General features: G+C 43.2%; 1 protein-coding gene across 1 annotated transcript; it reads left to right on the top strand.

Moving 5' to 3' along the window:
• Positions 1-771: 771 nt before the first annotated feature.
• LOC132445623 (uncharacterized) lies at positions 772-2,147 on the top strand. The gene is made up of 4 exons (XM_060035710.1): positions 772-907; positions 1,077-1,248; positions 1,337-1,485; positions 1,586-2,147. Exons 1-4 carry the CDS (start codon positions 778-780, stop codon positions 1,774-1,776), a joined length of 642 nt encoding a protein of 213 aa, XP_059891693.1. The 5' UTR covers positions 772-777; the 3' UTR covers positions 1,777-2,147.
• The last annotated feature ends 11,720 nt before the right edge of the window (positions 2,148-13,867 follow it).

The following is a 13,867-nucleotide window of genomic DNA, read 5'->3' on the forward strand; positions in this document are numbered from 1 at the left end:
TGTTAATAAACATTCTATTATGCTCTGCGTTTGAAACCTATTCTTGGCATCCTTCGTATTCATTACAGTCAGGTTAAGTTGTTTACATGTTGCTTGGCAACGCGCTACGCCCTGGCAACTGTTGGCAGATTATTTGTATTTACTAAATAATAAAACCACATATTGCTTAATAAATTAAAACAATAGACACGTATTAAAGGCCATGGTGCAGGTTTTATTTTTTTCGAATTTGCGCAATTTGCTTGTTGGTAATAAACATTTTAATGGTTACCTATTGTATTTAATGTTGTTGGGTATCACAAAACGGAATTTAATACGAAAAAGTGGGTCATATTGGAGCGGTTTGCGATAGCTTCTAATTTCTCCCGGAAGACGTTGCATGACGTCACGGTAGGGAGACGACAGACGTAGCCCTTCGAGACCCATTGAGAGTAGAGAGTGCGAGAGAGTACGAGAGAGATAAGAGATAGATAAGTAAGAGATAAATACATAGATACATATATAGATAGCCTAGATAGAGAGATAGATAGACAGCATAGATAGATATATAGACTGATATAGATATAGACCGAGAGATAGGGAGAGACAGACAGACAGATAGCATAGCATAGCATAGCGAGTTAGGTAGGTGGGTAGGTAGGTGTAGATTTAGAATGGTGTACAACTGTGTTTGTGCTGGGTGTAATAACTCTAGCAAAACAGGACACAGGGTCCATGCCTTTCCGAAGGACAAGGCAACCCTCAGACAGTGGGTACAGTTTGTCTTATTTACGCAAGATGTTGACAGATGCCTCACCGTGTGAGACCACGGACAGTGTCAATGCTGCTACGGTAGAGGACCCCTTGCCCTACTACACTTGTGACACTGGGACACAGTGTATTTCGAAGCCCCTTGGAAGGTCTCACGGTAAATCTTTATTTCATACTCTGGGGATCTCATAACATTCTGTTTACTGTAAATATGTTTGCTATAATTCATATGCAGGACAATTTCACGTGTGTTTCCACTGGAGAAAATAAATCGGTCTATTTGAATGTCTGCTGTGTGTGTGCCTACCTATCTTGGTCTCTTGCAGGCTCAATGGCAGCAGTAAAACTGGAGGGTATCATCACAAGGACATCCTTACTGAAGGATGTTCGACAGCTGTCTCCGCAGCACCAGACTTACTCCCTTGAAGCCTTCCACTCACTGATCCTGCACTTCGCGCCCAAGCACACTGGGTTTTCATACCATGGCATGTATAGCAGGTCAGTGCTGTCCAATGGAATAACAATGCCGTATTTTATCATACATACACCAGGTTTCGAAAGTGTTCTCAAATGTGTTATTCTGTAGGCTTCTCTTAGCGGCGCTGCATTACAACTGTAATGCGAACAGAGAGACCGCACGAAGAAGCGATGGTTTGGAGAGGTATAGCGTGCGATATCCACGTTTCAGAAAAGGTGCCTGGGTAGTTGTTCCCATCAAAGAGAAGGCCTCATACGGTAGGCAGTGTCATGCAGTTCTATCATATTTTGACATTTGCGCACAAGACATCTGTGACATCGATCTTTGTACAGTATTTTATCATTATTATGTCTGCAGGTTATGCAACGTCATTAATCGAGGCCCTTCGGGAGAGCTACATGGATTCACCCAAGGCTCTTCAAGAGGTTAGTGTGAATTTGTCAGCCTGTGCACCCGCCCCCATCGCCAAATCCTTCCAACAAATTCCCAAGGAGGAGGCCGTCAGCCTCCATCTAGCCCAGCAGTTACGCTACAAAAAATTTAATTAGAATATTTTCTTTCCCAGACAGGTCCAATCATTTAGTTGTGAGTATGTATGTATGTATATAGTAAGTATGTTATTTTATTTGGTGGTGGTTTTCTGTATGCCGCATGTTTTGTTTTCTCTTTGTGTGCTGTTTATTGCTTGGGTTTTTTGATTGTTCCAGGAAGTTTATTATAACCCTACATTTTAACCCCTTGCGCTGACCCTAACATCTCTGTCGACTAACATTATCTCTTGGTTATTTATGGCTGTAACCCATTCATTCCTTTATCAGCATCACCATGGTTACCGCCTCACTGCATGTCGCATGTTTTGTTTTTATTGCTTGGGTTTTTTACTTAGTTGTGTGCACAAATCATTCCTTTACAGCTCCATTTGGCCCATAATTCATAAAAAAAAAATTAAGAATCTGAAAGGGACCTCTGTGTGCGCTTTTCTCTTGGATCACTATGCGTCTGCTCTATGTGATATCATTGCATGTATGTGTCCGTGAGTGAGTGAGAACCATTAAGCTGACCCTCAGGTAAGATCACACTATTGCAAGATTATTTTATGTTGGTTTCTTTGTGCCTAACCCTTTTTTTCTTGAGATTTGTTTACTTTATCAGGCCTTTCAACCTGTCCCTTTTTTCAGTAATTGATCCCCATTACTAGGGATGACCTAATAAACTGTTTTTATATGAATTCACGTCCGTGTATTTTATAACATTTTAAGGGCGGTTGAGCGATCGCAACACAACAAGCATGAGTTAATTCTTGAACTGAAAAATAATTTTATTCATGTTGTACGTGCCAATATGGTTTTTTATTCTTCATCCAAACGAGGCCATTGAAAGCCATGATAGGTCTGGTCACCACTCTGAAATTGTTGCCTGATGGCTGAAACTAGACAGGAGGGTAGAGGCTTCCTTATATGCAGGCCAAGAACTCCATGAGCCCAGCGTATAGCCTGCCTGTATGCAGTGTACCGGTATTGCCTAGGGAAGTAGGTTGGACAAAAACATTTTTTCATGCATGTTTATTGTCTATGCAACACATCTCTAGTCGCCTATAACTGTTTAAGTTGGTTCATAGGACTCTATAAAAAAGAATGCTAAAGTAAACAAACAATGAACATACTCCTGCGTGCTGGCTTGAAGGGGACCATGATCCTGCTTGAAATGTGTGTACGCTATCTTCAGCACAAACGGATTCAGGCAGCATGCCTCAAATCCTGGATGCTGAATGAGGCATGTCACATCTGCTGGTCTTGGGCTGAGCTCCTCGACCAGCGACCAAAACGCACTCACTTCCCTACAGCACAAGCTCTCCACCACAGATTCCATGGGACGGCTCCGCTCACACAAACACCTGCCAAACACAGCGACACAGACACGCTTACTACTCTCACTCTCACGGTAAGCGCTACCCTGACGGTGTCAATGACAATCAATCACGAGGAGTAGAATCGAAAATAATCACGCTGAATTCATGACCAGCCTACGTGACCGGCGGCTACCGGGTACGTTTGCAACAACACTTTCACCGGAGGAATAGGTAAAAGCTTAGAAATAAACACTAGGCAAAATATGTACCGGTAGTTACTGGAGCTATTATATCAAAACGTGGGATAACTAATCGTAGGGGTTATCTGGGGGGGGGGGGGGGGGGGGGGGGCTCGTACAGCAACGAGTGCTGCATATCTAAATGATAGCAACTCACCAGGACACCTCAACAACTCTCCACCCATTCTCCTCTGACCATGAATTTAATTGGCTTTGACGGCCATCAATCCTCGGCAATTCCTCATTCGCCCCCTCACGTCTAACAGGCTCGAAATTATACGGCTGTGGGCCATCATAAATGTAATTTGTGGTTCTTGCCACCTCTTCCTCATCCCAGTTAGACGCCATAGTACTAGGCTGAGGCTACCTTCCACCACGACTCCCTACCGTGACGTCACCACCGAACGACGTTAGAAAACACCCGTTACCACAAAAAACGACAAAAACTGGACTTTAACACCATTTTGGAGACATTTCATGAATGCGATACATATTTTGAGTGCTTTATGTACCCATTAATCGAAACTTCCGGTTAACCTGCACCATGGGCTTTAAGCGGAGTTATGTATAGGGAACAGTTAGCTCAAGAGAAATAAAGATATAAAGGTGAACAAGAGCCAGACAAAGTGACCAGTTGGCTATAGCCAGCCAGGCCTACGTTAAAGATAAACAAATTAAAGTTACTGTATTTCTGTATTTTTCCAGTTTTTCCTCCTCTTCTTTTGTTCTCTTCCTCCCCTGGGCGCCAGAGTGTTTAGGTTTCTTTGACATTGTGATGTGCAAATAGATAGCTTTCTCCTCTCCGGTCAGAATGGCGCTCTTTTATTTTACATGTTATGTTGTCTAACATTTATTCATTGACTAAGTAATATAAACATTGAAGTTGAAGTTAGATGAATACAGTATGCCAAAAAATAAAATAAAAAAAGACTTATTTTTGGCGCCCCCTACCGATGGATGGGCCCTGAGCATTCGCCTATACTGCCTATGCCCAGGGCCGGCCCTGCCCACACCCCCCCCCCCGCCAAATGTCCCCTGTTGTGACTACACGTCTGAAATTTCTACAGTCACATCCAGTGACCTAACGATGTAAGCCCAAAAAATTTGAAGTGTCTCAGACTTTGCAAACAGGAAATAGGAGGGGGGGTTGAATATGGCAGGCTAAATTGCCTGCCGAAATACAACCCCCCCCCCGCCAAATGTCCCCTGTTGTGACTACACGTCTGAAATTTCTACAGTCACATCCAGTGACCTAACGATGTAAGCCCAAAAAAATTGAAGTGTCTCAGACTTTACAAACAGGAAATAGGAGGGGGGGTTGAATATGGCAGGCTAAATTGGCTGGATATTGAATATAGTATATATATATTCAATGTATCCAAAATATATATTGGATATATTCAATATATATTGAATATATATTGAATATATCCAATATCCTTCACAGGCCACCACAGGCCTGTGAGCTGTCACGCACCTAAACTTTCGTGATAATTGGAGAATGGTCACCTGAAGTTCAAAGCCGAAGACTTCATAATGAAGAAAATGTTGTCTTTTCAGTAACACTCAACACTCGACCGTCAATACGTTTCTCAGACTTTGCAAACAAGAAATAGGAAATGGGTGATGAATATGGCAGGCTAAATTGGCTGGATATTGAATATATCCAGTATATCCAGTATATATTCAATATATCGAAAATATATATTGGATATATTCAATATATATCCAATACATCCAATATCCTTCACTCTCTCGAAGGCGAGGCTGTGCTCACTGAGTCTGTACGTAAAGGATTTCCTTAGTTTTGGATCAGTCACAGTTAAATGTGCTTTCCAGGGTAGGCTACCAAGAGGTTGTCAAAATTAATATGAGTAAATAACATAATGCATTAATGTATTACTTTTAACTATTACGTATGTAAGTGCTCTCGTAGTTCATTATCGTGAATGTTGTAGCGTACATGGGTCGTCGGAGGTTTCATTGCGATGTGTTCGTCTTCAAACTTACAATCTAAAATATGCCATCGCTTTCTGTGATAAGTTGCTCAACTTGTGATGTTGTGATAGAATATAAACACTAATTTAGACCGATATTGTCAGAAGGAAGAGCGCCTCGAACTAAATGAAAGTATGGGGCGTTGACAATAAGCGAATGCGCGTTCACGCAAAGGGGGGGTCGTAATATGCAGGGGGGTCGAAATTCGGCACAACACCGGCAGCAGGCAGCGCCCGGTTCAGTCGACTTCAGGTTGATGTGAAAGTGGAAGAACCAGAGACGTCGCAGAACCCGACAAAGTCGTTTGTGATTCATAATATCGTCTGGAGGCGCACACAGCTTTTGGCCGTGATAATATGTATTAAATGATATAGATTTCTATGTATTATATGATATTATTTAGATATAGAGCTCCAGGACTGTAACGCAAGTGTTGTACACTTCCTTATTATTTGGATAACCGTTCTGCTTTTGGCGTTATGGCGCATAACACGTCGGACTCTCGTCTCTGGTATTTCTACAGCGAGACTCGTATTGGGGGTTATCTCAGCCATGGTTGAGAAGGAATTGGGGGAAAGGAACTTTGGCTTTGACCGGCTGAAGTACATGAACTGCGTCATGCCGCCGGTTGCCGCGAGGCACCATCGCCCGGCAGCGGGCAGCCGGCAGCAGGCAGCGAGCGGTTCAGTCGACTTCAGGTTGATGTGAAAGTGGAAGAACCAGAGACGTCGCAGAACCCGACAAAGTCGTTTGTGATTCATTATATCGTCTGGAGGCGCACACAGCTTTTGGCCGTGATAATATGCATTAAATGATATAGATTTCTATGTATTATATGATATTATTTAGATATAGAGCTCCAGGACTGTAACGCAAGTGTTGTACACTTCCTTGTTATTTGGATAACCGTTCTGTCGGACTCTCGTCTCTGGTATTTCTACACCAAGACTCGTATTGAGGGTTATCTCAGCCAAGGTTGAGAATGAATTGGGGGGAAGGAACTTTGGCTTTGACTGCCTCAAGAACATGAACCACGACATGGAGGAGAAAGGGAGGCGGCGAATGTCTCCAGCTTGAGACCCGCTGAGGGACCACCGCCGGAGGCGGAGGTGCCTAAGCGCTGCCCGGCAACGATCCCTTTCTCCTCCTTGTCGCGGTTCAGTCTACTTCACATTGATGAGGACGTTGAAGAACCAGGAACGTCGGAGAACCCAACGCGGTCGTTTGAGATTCATAATATCGGCTCACACAGCTTTTGGCCGTTATAATATATATTAAATGATATAGATATCTATGTAGGCTATATGATAATATTTATATATAGAGCTCCAGGACTCCAGTGTGTTCTAGAATATTTACAGAACACGGCTAAAGGCTGTGTGCGCCTCGCCATTGCAATACATCCACTGTAAACAGAGCGCATGGTACCGTGGCTGCAAGCTGCTCAGGGCCACACCCCCACCCTCCTCCTTGACCCGCCTCGCTCCTCCTCATTTGCATTATAGCTACAGACACCAAAACAGCGCATTTGGGGGAAGCTCAATGTGCGACTGGCTCGGAGTGGCTGTAACTCTGCACCACGGCTGAATTTCGGGAACGTCTTTGAATACTGTGTTAGTTGCCCACTAATACCTATATTAAAGAATACATAAAATAGCATGTCATGGGACCTTTAAGAATGCATGGCCATTAAACCAGACACTGTGCTAGCCCTTTGCTAAAACAACAGAGACTTCCGCACTAGACAACATTAAAGAGAGGTCTCCTTGAATCAAGGGTGCTACAAATGATTAGCGTTAGCATGGAGTGCTGCACGTGTACTGCGCAGGGGGTCTTGTCGGTCAGGATGGGGAGATCACGTGGCATGACCTTAGCCAAATGTCATGGCACAGTCTTCACTCAAACCTCTGTAATTGGCAATGTGTCAACACGCATTGGATCATTCCAGGTAGCAACCTTTTGTTTGTAGAGGGACTTTTCATCAGCCAGTCGAGCAGGGTACAGTCAGTTGGCTTGATTGAGCCAGAATCGTTAGTCGACCGTTAGTCTGACGCGTCTTTAGGGTCTGTTTTGTAAAAGAAAATGTTTTATCTTCAAGGGGTGTAACTTATGATCATAGGAACCTGTAGGGACACAGTTCTGCTTTAGTTTGAACCAACATGGTTTCACCTTGTCACCTCCATTACTTTGAGAGAAAACCCTCTGGAGCTTCAGGATGTACTTTGAAGACTCTTGTAATTCTTCCCAAGTCCAAAGCACATAGCCTTCTGGGAACAAACACTCAATAATATATTTTGAATCTTTGCATTCAAAATAGAATTGAGTCAGACTGGAGGCAAGCAGAAGACTAACACCCTGCTACATTCGCGCTCAACATGCTTTGCATATTGATGCTTTTTTTTGTGGCGCTTCAAATAAGGAGTGAGAAGCAGTCCTTATGCTGAATGGGCTAAACAGGCAAAAAAAAAATCAACAAAGATCCGCTTAAAATACATATCAGATGAATACAAAGTAATTATCTGTGTCATCAACTCTAGAAGCCCCACAGAACCAGCCTGACAGAGAGAGTACAACTCTTACATAACCCAGGGGATGGAGAGTATGGTTGTGATAGAACAACACAGCTCTTATATAGCCCAGGGGCATTGGGAGTATGGTCGTTATAGCAGGGGATGTCTGGGTCTCAAAAATGTCTCTGTATTCACTGTCTAACTCCTACCTGCTCCTTGATTACCTTTCTCTGTATTCACTCTACCCCTACCGGGAGGTTTTCACACCCGTCATACATTGAATCATAATCATAATTCTCAGCTGCATGGGAGAATTCCCAGTGGAATAAGCCAAGGCTGCATAGGAATGTAATTACATTCCTATGCAATAGTAATTACTATGATCCAATCATTGAACACAATAATAAAAAAACTAAAACATGAAATATGCATTAAAATTGGAGATCATGATGAGTTCCAGATTGAGTGGGATGTATCAAGGGTGGACCTGAATGGTCTCCTACATTCAGAGTGTCTGAAAAGTTATATAATGTTGTTGGTTGGAGGATCATTTGAAACTAGAAAAAAAAATCCTGCTGAAAATGCTTTGAGTGCTGTAGTGCAAAGTGAGGTTAAATACACGTTTTAGAAAAGCCACATAGGTTAAGTCGTAAAAAAATGTGGAATGGCTTAAATCAAGAGAAAAGATTTGAGTTCAAAAGTCTAAATTGGGAAAACAATTTAAAAATGCACACAATTTAAAAAAAATGGGTGGAAACAAATATAGTGAAGATTAAGTGATACGTTTTGAATACATTTGAGATAAAATAGAATAGCTGAGCTGTTCTGATGAAGTTTGGAGTGTGCGTGTGCGTGTGTGTGTGTACAGAAGTAAACGGATATGTAGCAAGCACCTAGTCTCTAGCCATATAAATAACATAAAAGTGTCTGATATAAAACAATCATATTTCCAATAGATTAATCCTTTTAGCGCCAGTGTAACCAGAAATAACGTAACTGTTTAAGCTTCACATTGTGTTTCTAGGTTAAATATTGACACAATATGGACTCTGCGACTTTCAAAATGGTAAGCTTTTATGATAGCCACGCGTGACGTCATCACGTCACGCTCTCTAGCCTCAACGTCAATGAAACCACCTGCAAAAATACGAAGCGGAATGACATAAAACAGTTTAACTGTCATTTAGAAGTGTGTTGATTTGTTAAATGTTTGTTTGTAACCAAGTTAGGAAGTCTAGAGTAGCTGAAGTTTCCAATCGTCTCCAATCTCCGGTCTTTCTCGGAGAGACGCTCCGTTCTGAGGGGAGCTGTCAGCCCACTGCTCGGTGGAATCCCGGGCTGAAGCGGGGGTCTCCGGTCCGCTGGACCCCGCGGGAGAAAAGCCGCCTCAGCTCTACAGAGACAGTGCTACCATTTCACCAACTTGACTACAGGGTAACTCTGAACTGTATTTGGTAGGAGACACACGTAGCTTAGCTGTGTAAACAAGTTAGCTTAGCCGCAACACAATATACGCTAGCCACTACTATTTCTAAAAACAATGAAAAATCACCTCCTTAATATAGCCGCTGTCTAAACACATCGTTTTCCCTGTGGAAAATGGCTGAGATACATCCAGTTAAAGAAAAGGAGCCCTGGAATGTGGTGGCTGGGCGACTTTCACCAAAGGAAGCAGTCCTGCCCATCTTCATCATGGAAAGGGAAATTCTATCTAAGGACGAGTCTATCAAAAATCCTGTGAGAGAAGAAGAGATTTTCCACTGCCTCATACAGGAGGTTCACCCTCACCATCTCAGGTCTGTCCAAAGAGTTGGAGCACTCTGGCGTATTTACCTGCATGATAGGGATGCAAGAGCTGAACTCCTTATGAGAGGAATCTCTGTTCGTGGCAAGCACATTCACCTGAAAGAAGAAAATCCCTTCAGTCTGAAATCACGCATGGCAGATCTAAATGCAGTTCAGATCACCATCAAAGAGCTACCAGAATCTGCTGATGATAGTGTTGTGATTGAGTTTCTGAGTCAAACAGGGTGCAAGATTGTTAACAATGTCATGAGACGCATGATTCGCTATAAAAACCAGCTGACTAACTCTTCTAACGGAGAACGGATGGTCTACATAGAAGCCACGCCCCCCAAGCACATTCCTCGGTCGGTGAAGTTGGGCTAAGGTCTTCTACTATGGACAGGTTAACATCCAACAGCATGAAAAGAAGACCCATGGTAGCAGGGGCGGAGTGGGGCACTTATAGCCACCGGGAGAATCCTCCCCGGTCCGGCCCTCCCCCCCCCCCCCCCCCCCCCCTCGGTAAGAATTAATGATATAATTATAATTAAGAAAAAAAAAAGCGTAAAATAGGCCACAGTTCTGCTCTGTGCGGAAGAGAATTGGCGCTCCGAGAATTGGCGCACTTCCTTACAAGACCGGTAACCATAACAACGCCGGTAAACAAAAGCACTTCGATTCAGGCCGTAGTGCTCCCCGCACTACAGCCATCCGGAGGCGCACAGAGCTTTTGGCCGTGATATTATCTATAAAATTATATTATACTATTATATATAGAACGTTATAAGACGTCATTAATTCGTCTGAAATATATAAGCCAGCACATACACATTTGACTAGCAGCTTGTGCTAGCTCCCGCCGAGCAATAACGTCAATGGTGGAGCTCTGGCTAACTGTTTTTCTGTCAATTCACCTGCACAACTCGTTAATGACTGACTTTAGAATAAATCCTTTATTTTTGAGCACTTACATGCATCCCCCTCCAGCATCCGCCTCTTCTTTATTCTGGCCTTTTCAGCCCCTCCTTTCTCTTTTCTCTTCTTGCCTTCCATGAGTGCCAAAACAAGCAAAAGCAAGCAACCACGAACTTGCTCGCCTTCTCTGTCTGACGCGTCTTTAGGGTCATGCCATTAGACGTGGGGCCGCGCATATATTCCCCTACATTTCCGAAAATGGACTTGACCTGCAAGCTGTTTATTGGATAAACGCATTTCCCATTCCCAGGAGTCTTTGCTCCATTCTACGTCAATTCAAGAACAAACAAATTAAAGTAAACTGTAGTTCGTATTATTTATTTATTTATGGCCATGAAAGTTCTGTAACGCCTGAATAATGAAGAATTAAATGAAGTAAAAAAAATATATATTAAAAAAAAAACATGACTGAGACATAGAGAGTAGGCAAGTGGTATAAATATTGGTTGGATGTTCATGAAACATATATTGTTTATCTCGGGGAATTTCACGGCGTCTTGACGGGAATACATTATGCTCAGGGCCGGCTTGCAGACGCCTCGCGGCCGCTCACAACTGTGGGCCGGTCCAACTGACTTCGCAGGCCGCTACACAATTGTGGGCCGGTCCACCGGCCGACCGGGAAATCTCCCGATCGTCCCGACGGCCACTCCGCCTCTGCATGGTAGAGCAAACGAACCAAACTTCAGTCCTGCCTCCCAAGAGTCAATCAGGGTTATAGAGGACACTTTCAACATGTATGTGGAAAAAGATCCTTTCACCTCCAAGTATGAGACAGAGCAAACCGGGTCAAAGGAAAAAGAGCCTAACCCGGGGATTCCACCGGACGCGTTACGGCAACGTTACGGCTGCGGCACGTCTTGGCCGCGACTTTGCCCTGCTTGCATTTCCACCGGGCGCGTTACGGCAGCGCAACGTGCGTTGCGAGCCAGCCGTATTCACACGAGATCACGCGATAATCCTAAACCTAATGTACTCAACTTCCACTCCCAAAACGACTGCAATTAAATGCCACCCTTTGTCCTTCCGGCCATTGCCCTTATAAAAAGGATGATTTGGTACATAAATGACGTTGTGATAGGCTACATGAGCTGAGTATTGTGTTTTATTTTGAAAATTGACCGGATGCTCTATGGCTTTTACTTTTTCTCTTCCTGCCCAGATCATTAAGTTCTGAATCAAGCATTAACTCACCAGCAAAGAAGAGGGCTGACACAGTTGTTGCTGAAATAGTGGATGTTAAGAACCAGGAGGCCTCTCAACAGAGGAAAAGTCAACAACAAGGCCTCCAAGTCTCAATTGGAGCAGGTGCAACAGTGGGGACGACCAACAGCCCACCAGGAGTAAACAGTCTGAAAGCTAAAGACACCAAGCATGAGAATTACCAGAAAACACCGGAGAAACAGAGTACCATGGGGGTTCTTGCCCCTGATCTTAGAGGGTTAACTGACAGTTCTTGAAAACAACTTTAAGACACTCTTTACCACTCTAGAGTTATTGGAAGGAGTTCTGATTTTCATGACCTTGTGTACGTGCTTGTGTACCACATCCATGTGTCTGCATGTATTATCTGAGTGTGGGGGTATGAGTGTGTGCTATGGTGTTATGTGTATTTGTGTGGGCGTAGTTTCTGCACAAGTTATTGCAAGCTTGAAAAGTAAACTATTGTTTACTTTTGTTGGGATTGTTGGGATTACCCCAAAATCAGACCTATGGGCTTTGAAGATCTAGCTAGAGATGATGAGCATCTCTCCACATGGGTGAACACATAAGATGTGAAACCTACACCATTGATCAAATAGTAGATAAGAATAAGAAACACAATTTTTCCTTATTTCACACAAATATTAGAAGCCTGATTAAACACCACACGGAACTTGACTCCCTTCTATCTACTACTAACCATAGTTTTGACATTGTGGGTTGCAGTGAGACCTGGCTTAACGAAAACTCTCACCTTGATAGCTTAAATATAGGTGGATATACAGGGATGCAAACACATGTATGACAAAAAAAGAGAGAGCTACCCGAAGTCGGAAAAAATATGACGGCATGATATCCTATTAACATGAGAAGGCCTATGCTATATGCCTAGAAAGATAAATAATATATTAGTTACTCAGTTAAAATGCCTTTTTAAACTAAGTTAATTTATTTTCACACACACACAAACACACACCTCTGCATTGGATATGCGATCACAGGTACAGGTACTGGCAGTATAGGCCTGGCACTGTCCCTGATCTTATCTGCTGCTTAGGGGGTTTCTGGAAGAGGGTTTCGGAGAAGCTGTGCAACACTTTGTGTAGTTGTTGTTGTCACTTTCCTCCGATGAATGTCTGCCTTACAGTGTGCATACAGGGCATGTACACCCCTGCTGGCATAATTTATTTCTTTAATGCAGTGTGTGCATTTAGCACATCCTTTTTTCTCAATTTTTTTAAAAAGTCAGACAGTGGAAAGTTATGCTTCACTGTATTCACCTCAGTCGTGGCTTCTAATGTTAGCCATGACCACTTCCAACTGCATTTGCACCCTGCGTCCTGCTGCACAATAAGTGCATCCTTCTCCGATATTTACCACCACTATCCTCGGGCCGGGTCGGGCCGGGCCTTTGAGCGAGCGTTTTTATTTATATTTTTATCATTGGTTTATTGGCCTAATCTGAGGAGAAATCTATGCCATAAACAGAAATATTATAGGCCTTTATTACACAGGTCTTCTCAATGCCGTGGAACACTTTGGTAGCTAGTCCGGTGACTTGTTAACCCCAGTGTCTTCTGTTGCTAAGCGACGTCACCGTCTTTGCGGACAATTTATTATTGCTCTGCTGATCAACACTACGAATAATAATAATAATACATTTAAATTAGAGGCGCCTTTCAAGGCACCCAAGGTCACCTTACAGAGCATAAAGTCATCATAAATCTTTTAAAAACAAGACATTGTGAAAAGATTATGAATGAATGCTGGCATGGATTGTAAAAAGGCGCACCATGTAAAATATTTTTTTTAGTTTTGGCAAGTAGCCGTGTTATAAGCGGGATCATGTATAGAACGTCGCCGGTAATTTTCGAAAATAAGCCCCTTCAGGGCGAAGCAAGACGCCTTCGCTGCGCGTCGGTGGACTGTTCGCCCTGTCGGGGCTTATTTTCCCGATAATGACCGGCGTTCTATACATTATCCCTTACATATATATTTAGCTGAGTAGGCCTAGTAACAAATGTGTACAAAGTTACATATGTGTCAAAATAAATGTCGGATCCGATCTAAGCTCTACCGT

Source organism: Gadus macrocephalus, chromosome 17 (genome assembly GCF_031168955.1).
Source record: "Gadus macrocephalus chromosome 17, ASM3116895v1".
NCBI classification, from domain to species: Eukaryota; Metazoa; Chordata; class Actinopteri; order Gadiformes; family Gadidae; genus Gadus; species Gadus macrocephalus.

Excerpts from the sequence above, each read along its gene's own strand:
- LOC132445623 (XM_060035710.1), top strand. The coding sequence starts at position 778 with ATGTTGACAGATGCCTCACCGTGTGAGACCACGGACAGTGTCAATGCT. Across the intron at positions 908-1,076 it reads GCCCCTTGGAAGGTCTCACG|GCTCAATGGCAGCAGTAAAA; the intron begins GTAAATCTTTAT and ends GGTCTCTTGCAG. Across the intron at positions 1,486-1,585 it reads CAAAGAGAAGGCCTCATACG|GTTATGCAACGTCATTAATC; the intron begins GTAGGCAGTGTC and ends TTATGTCTGCAG.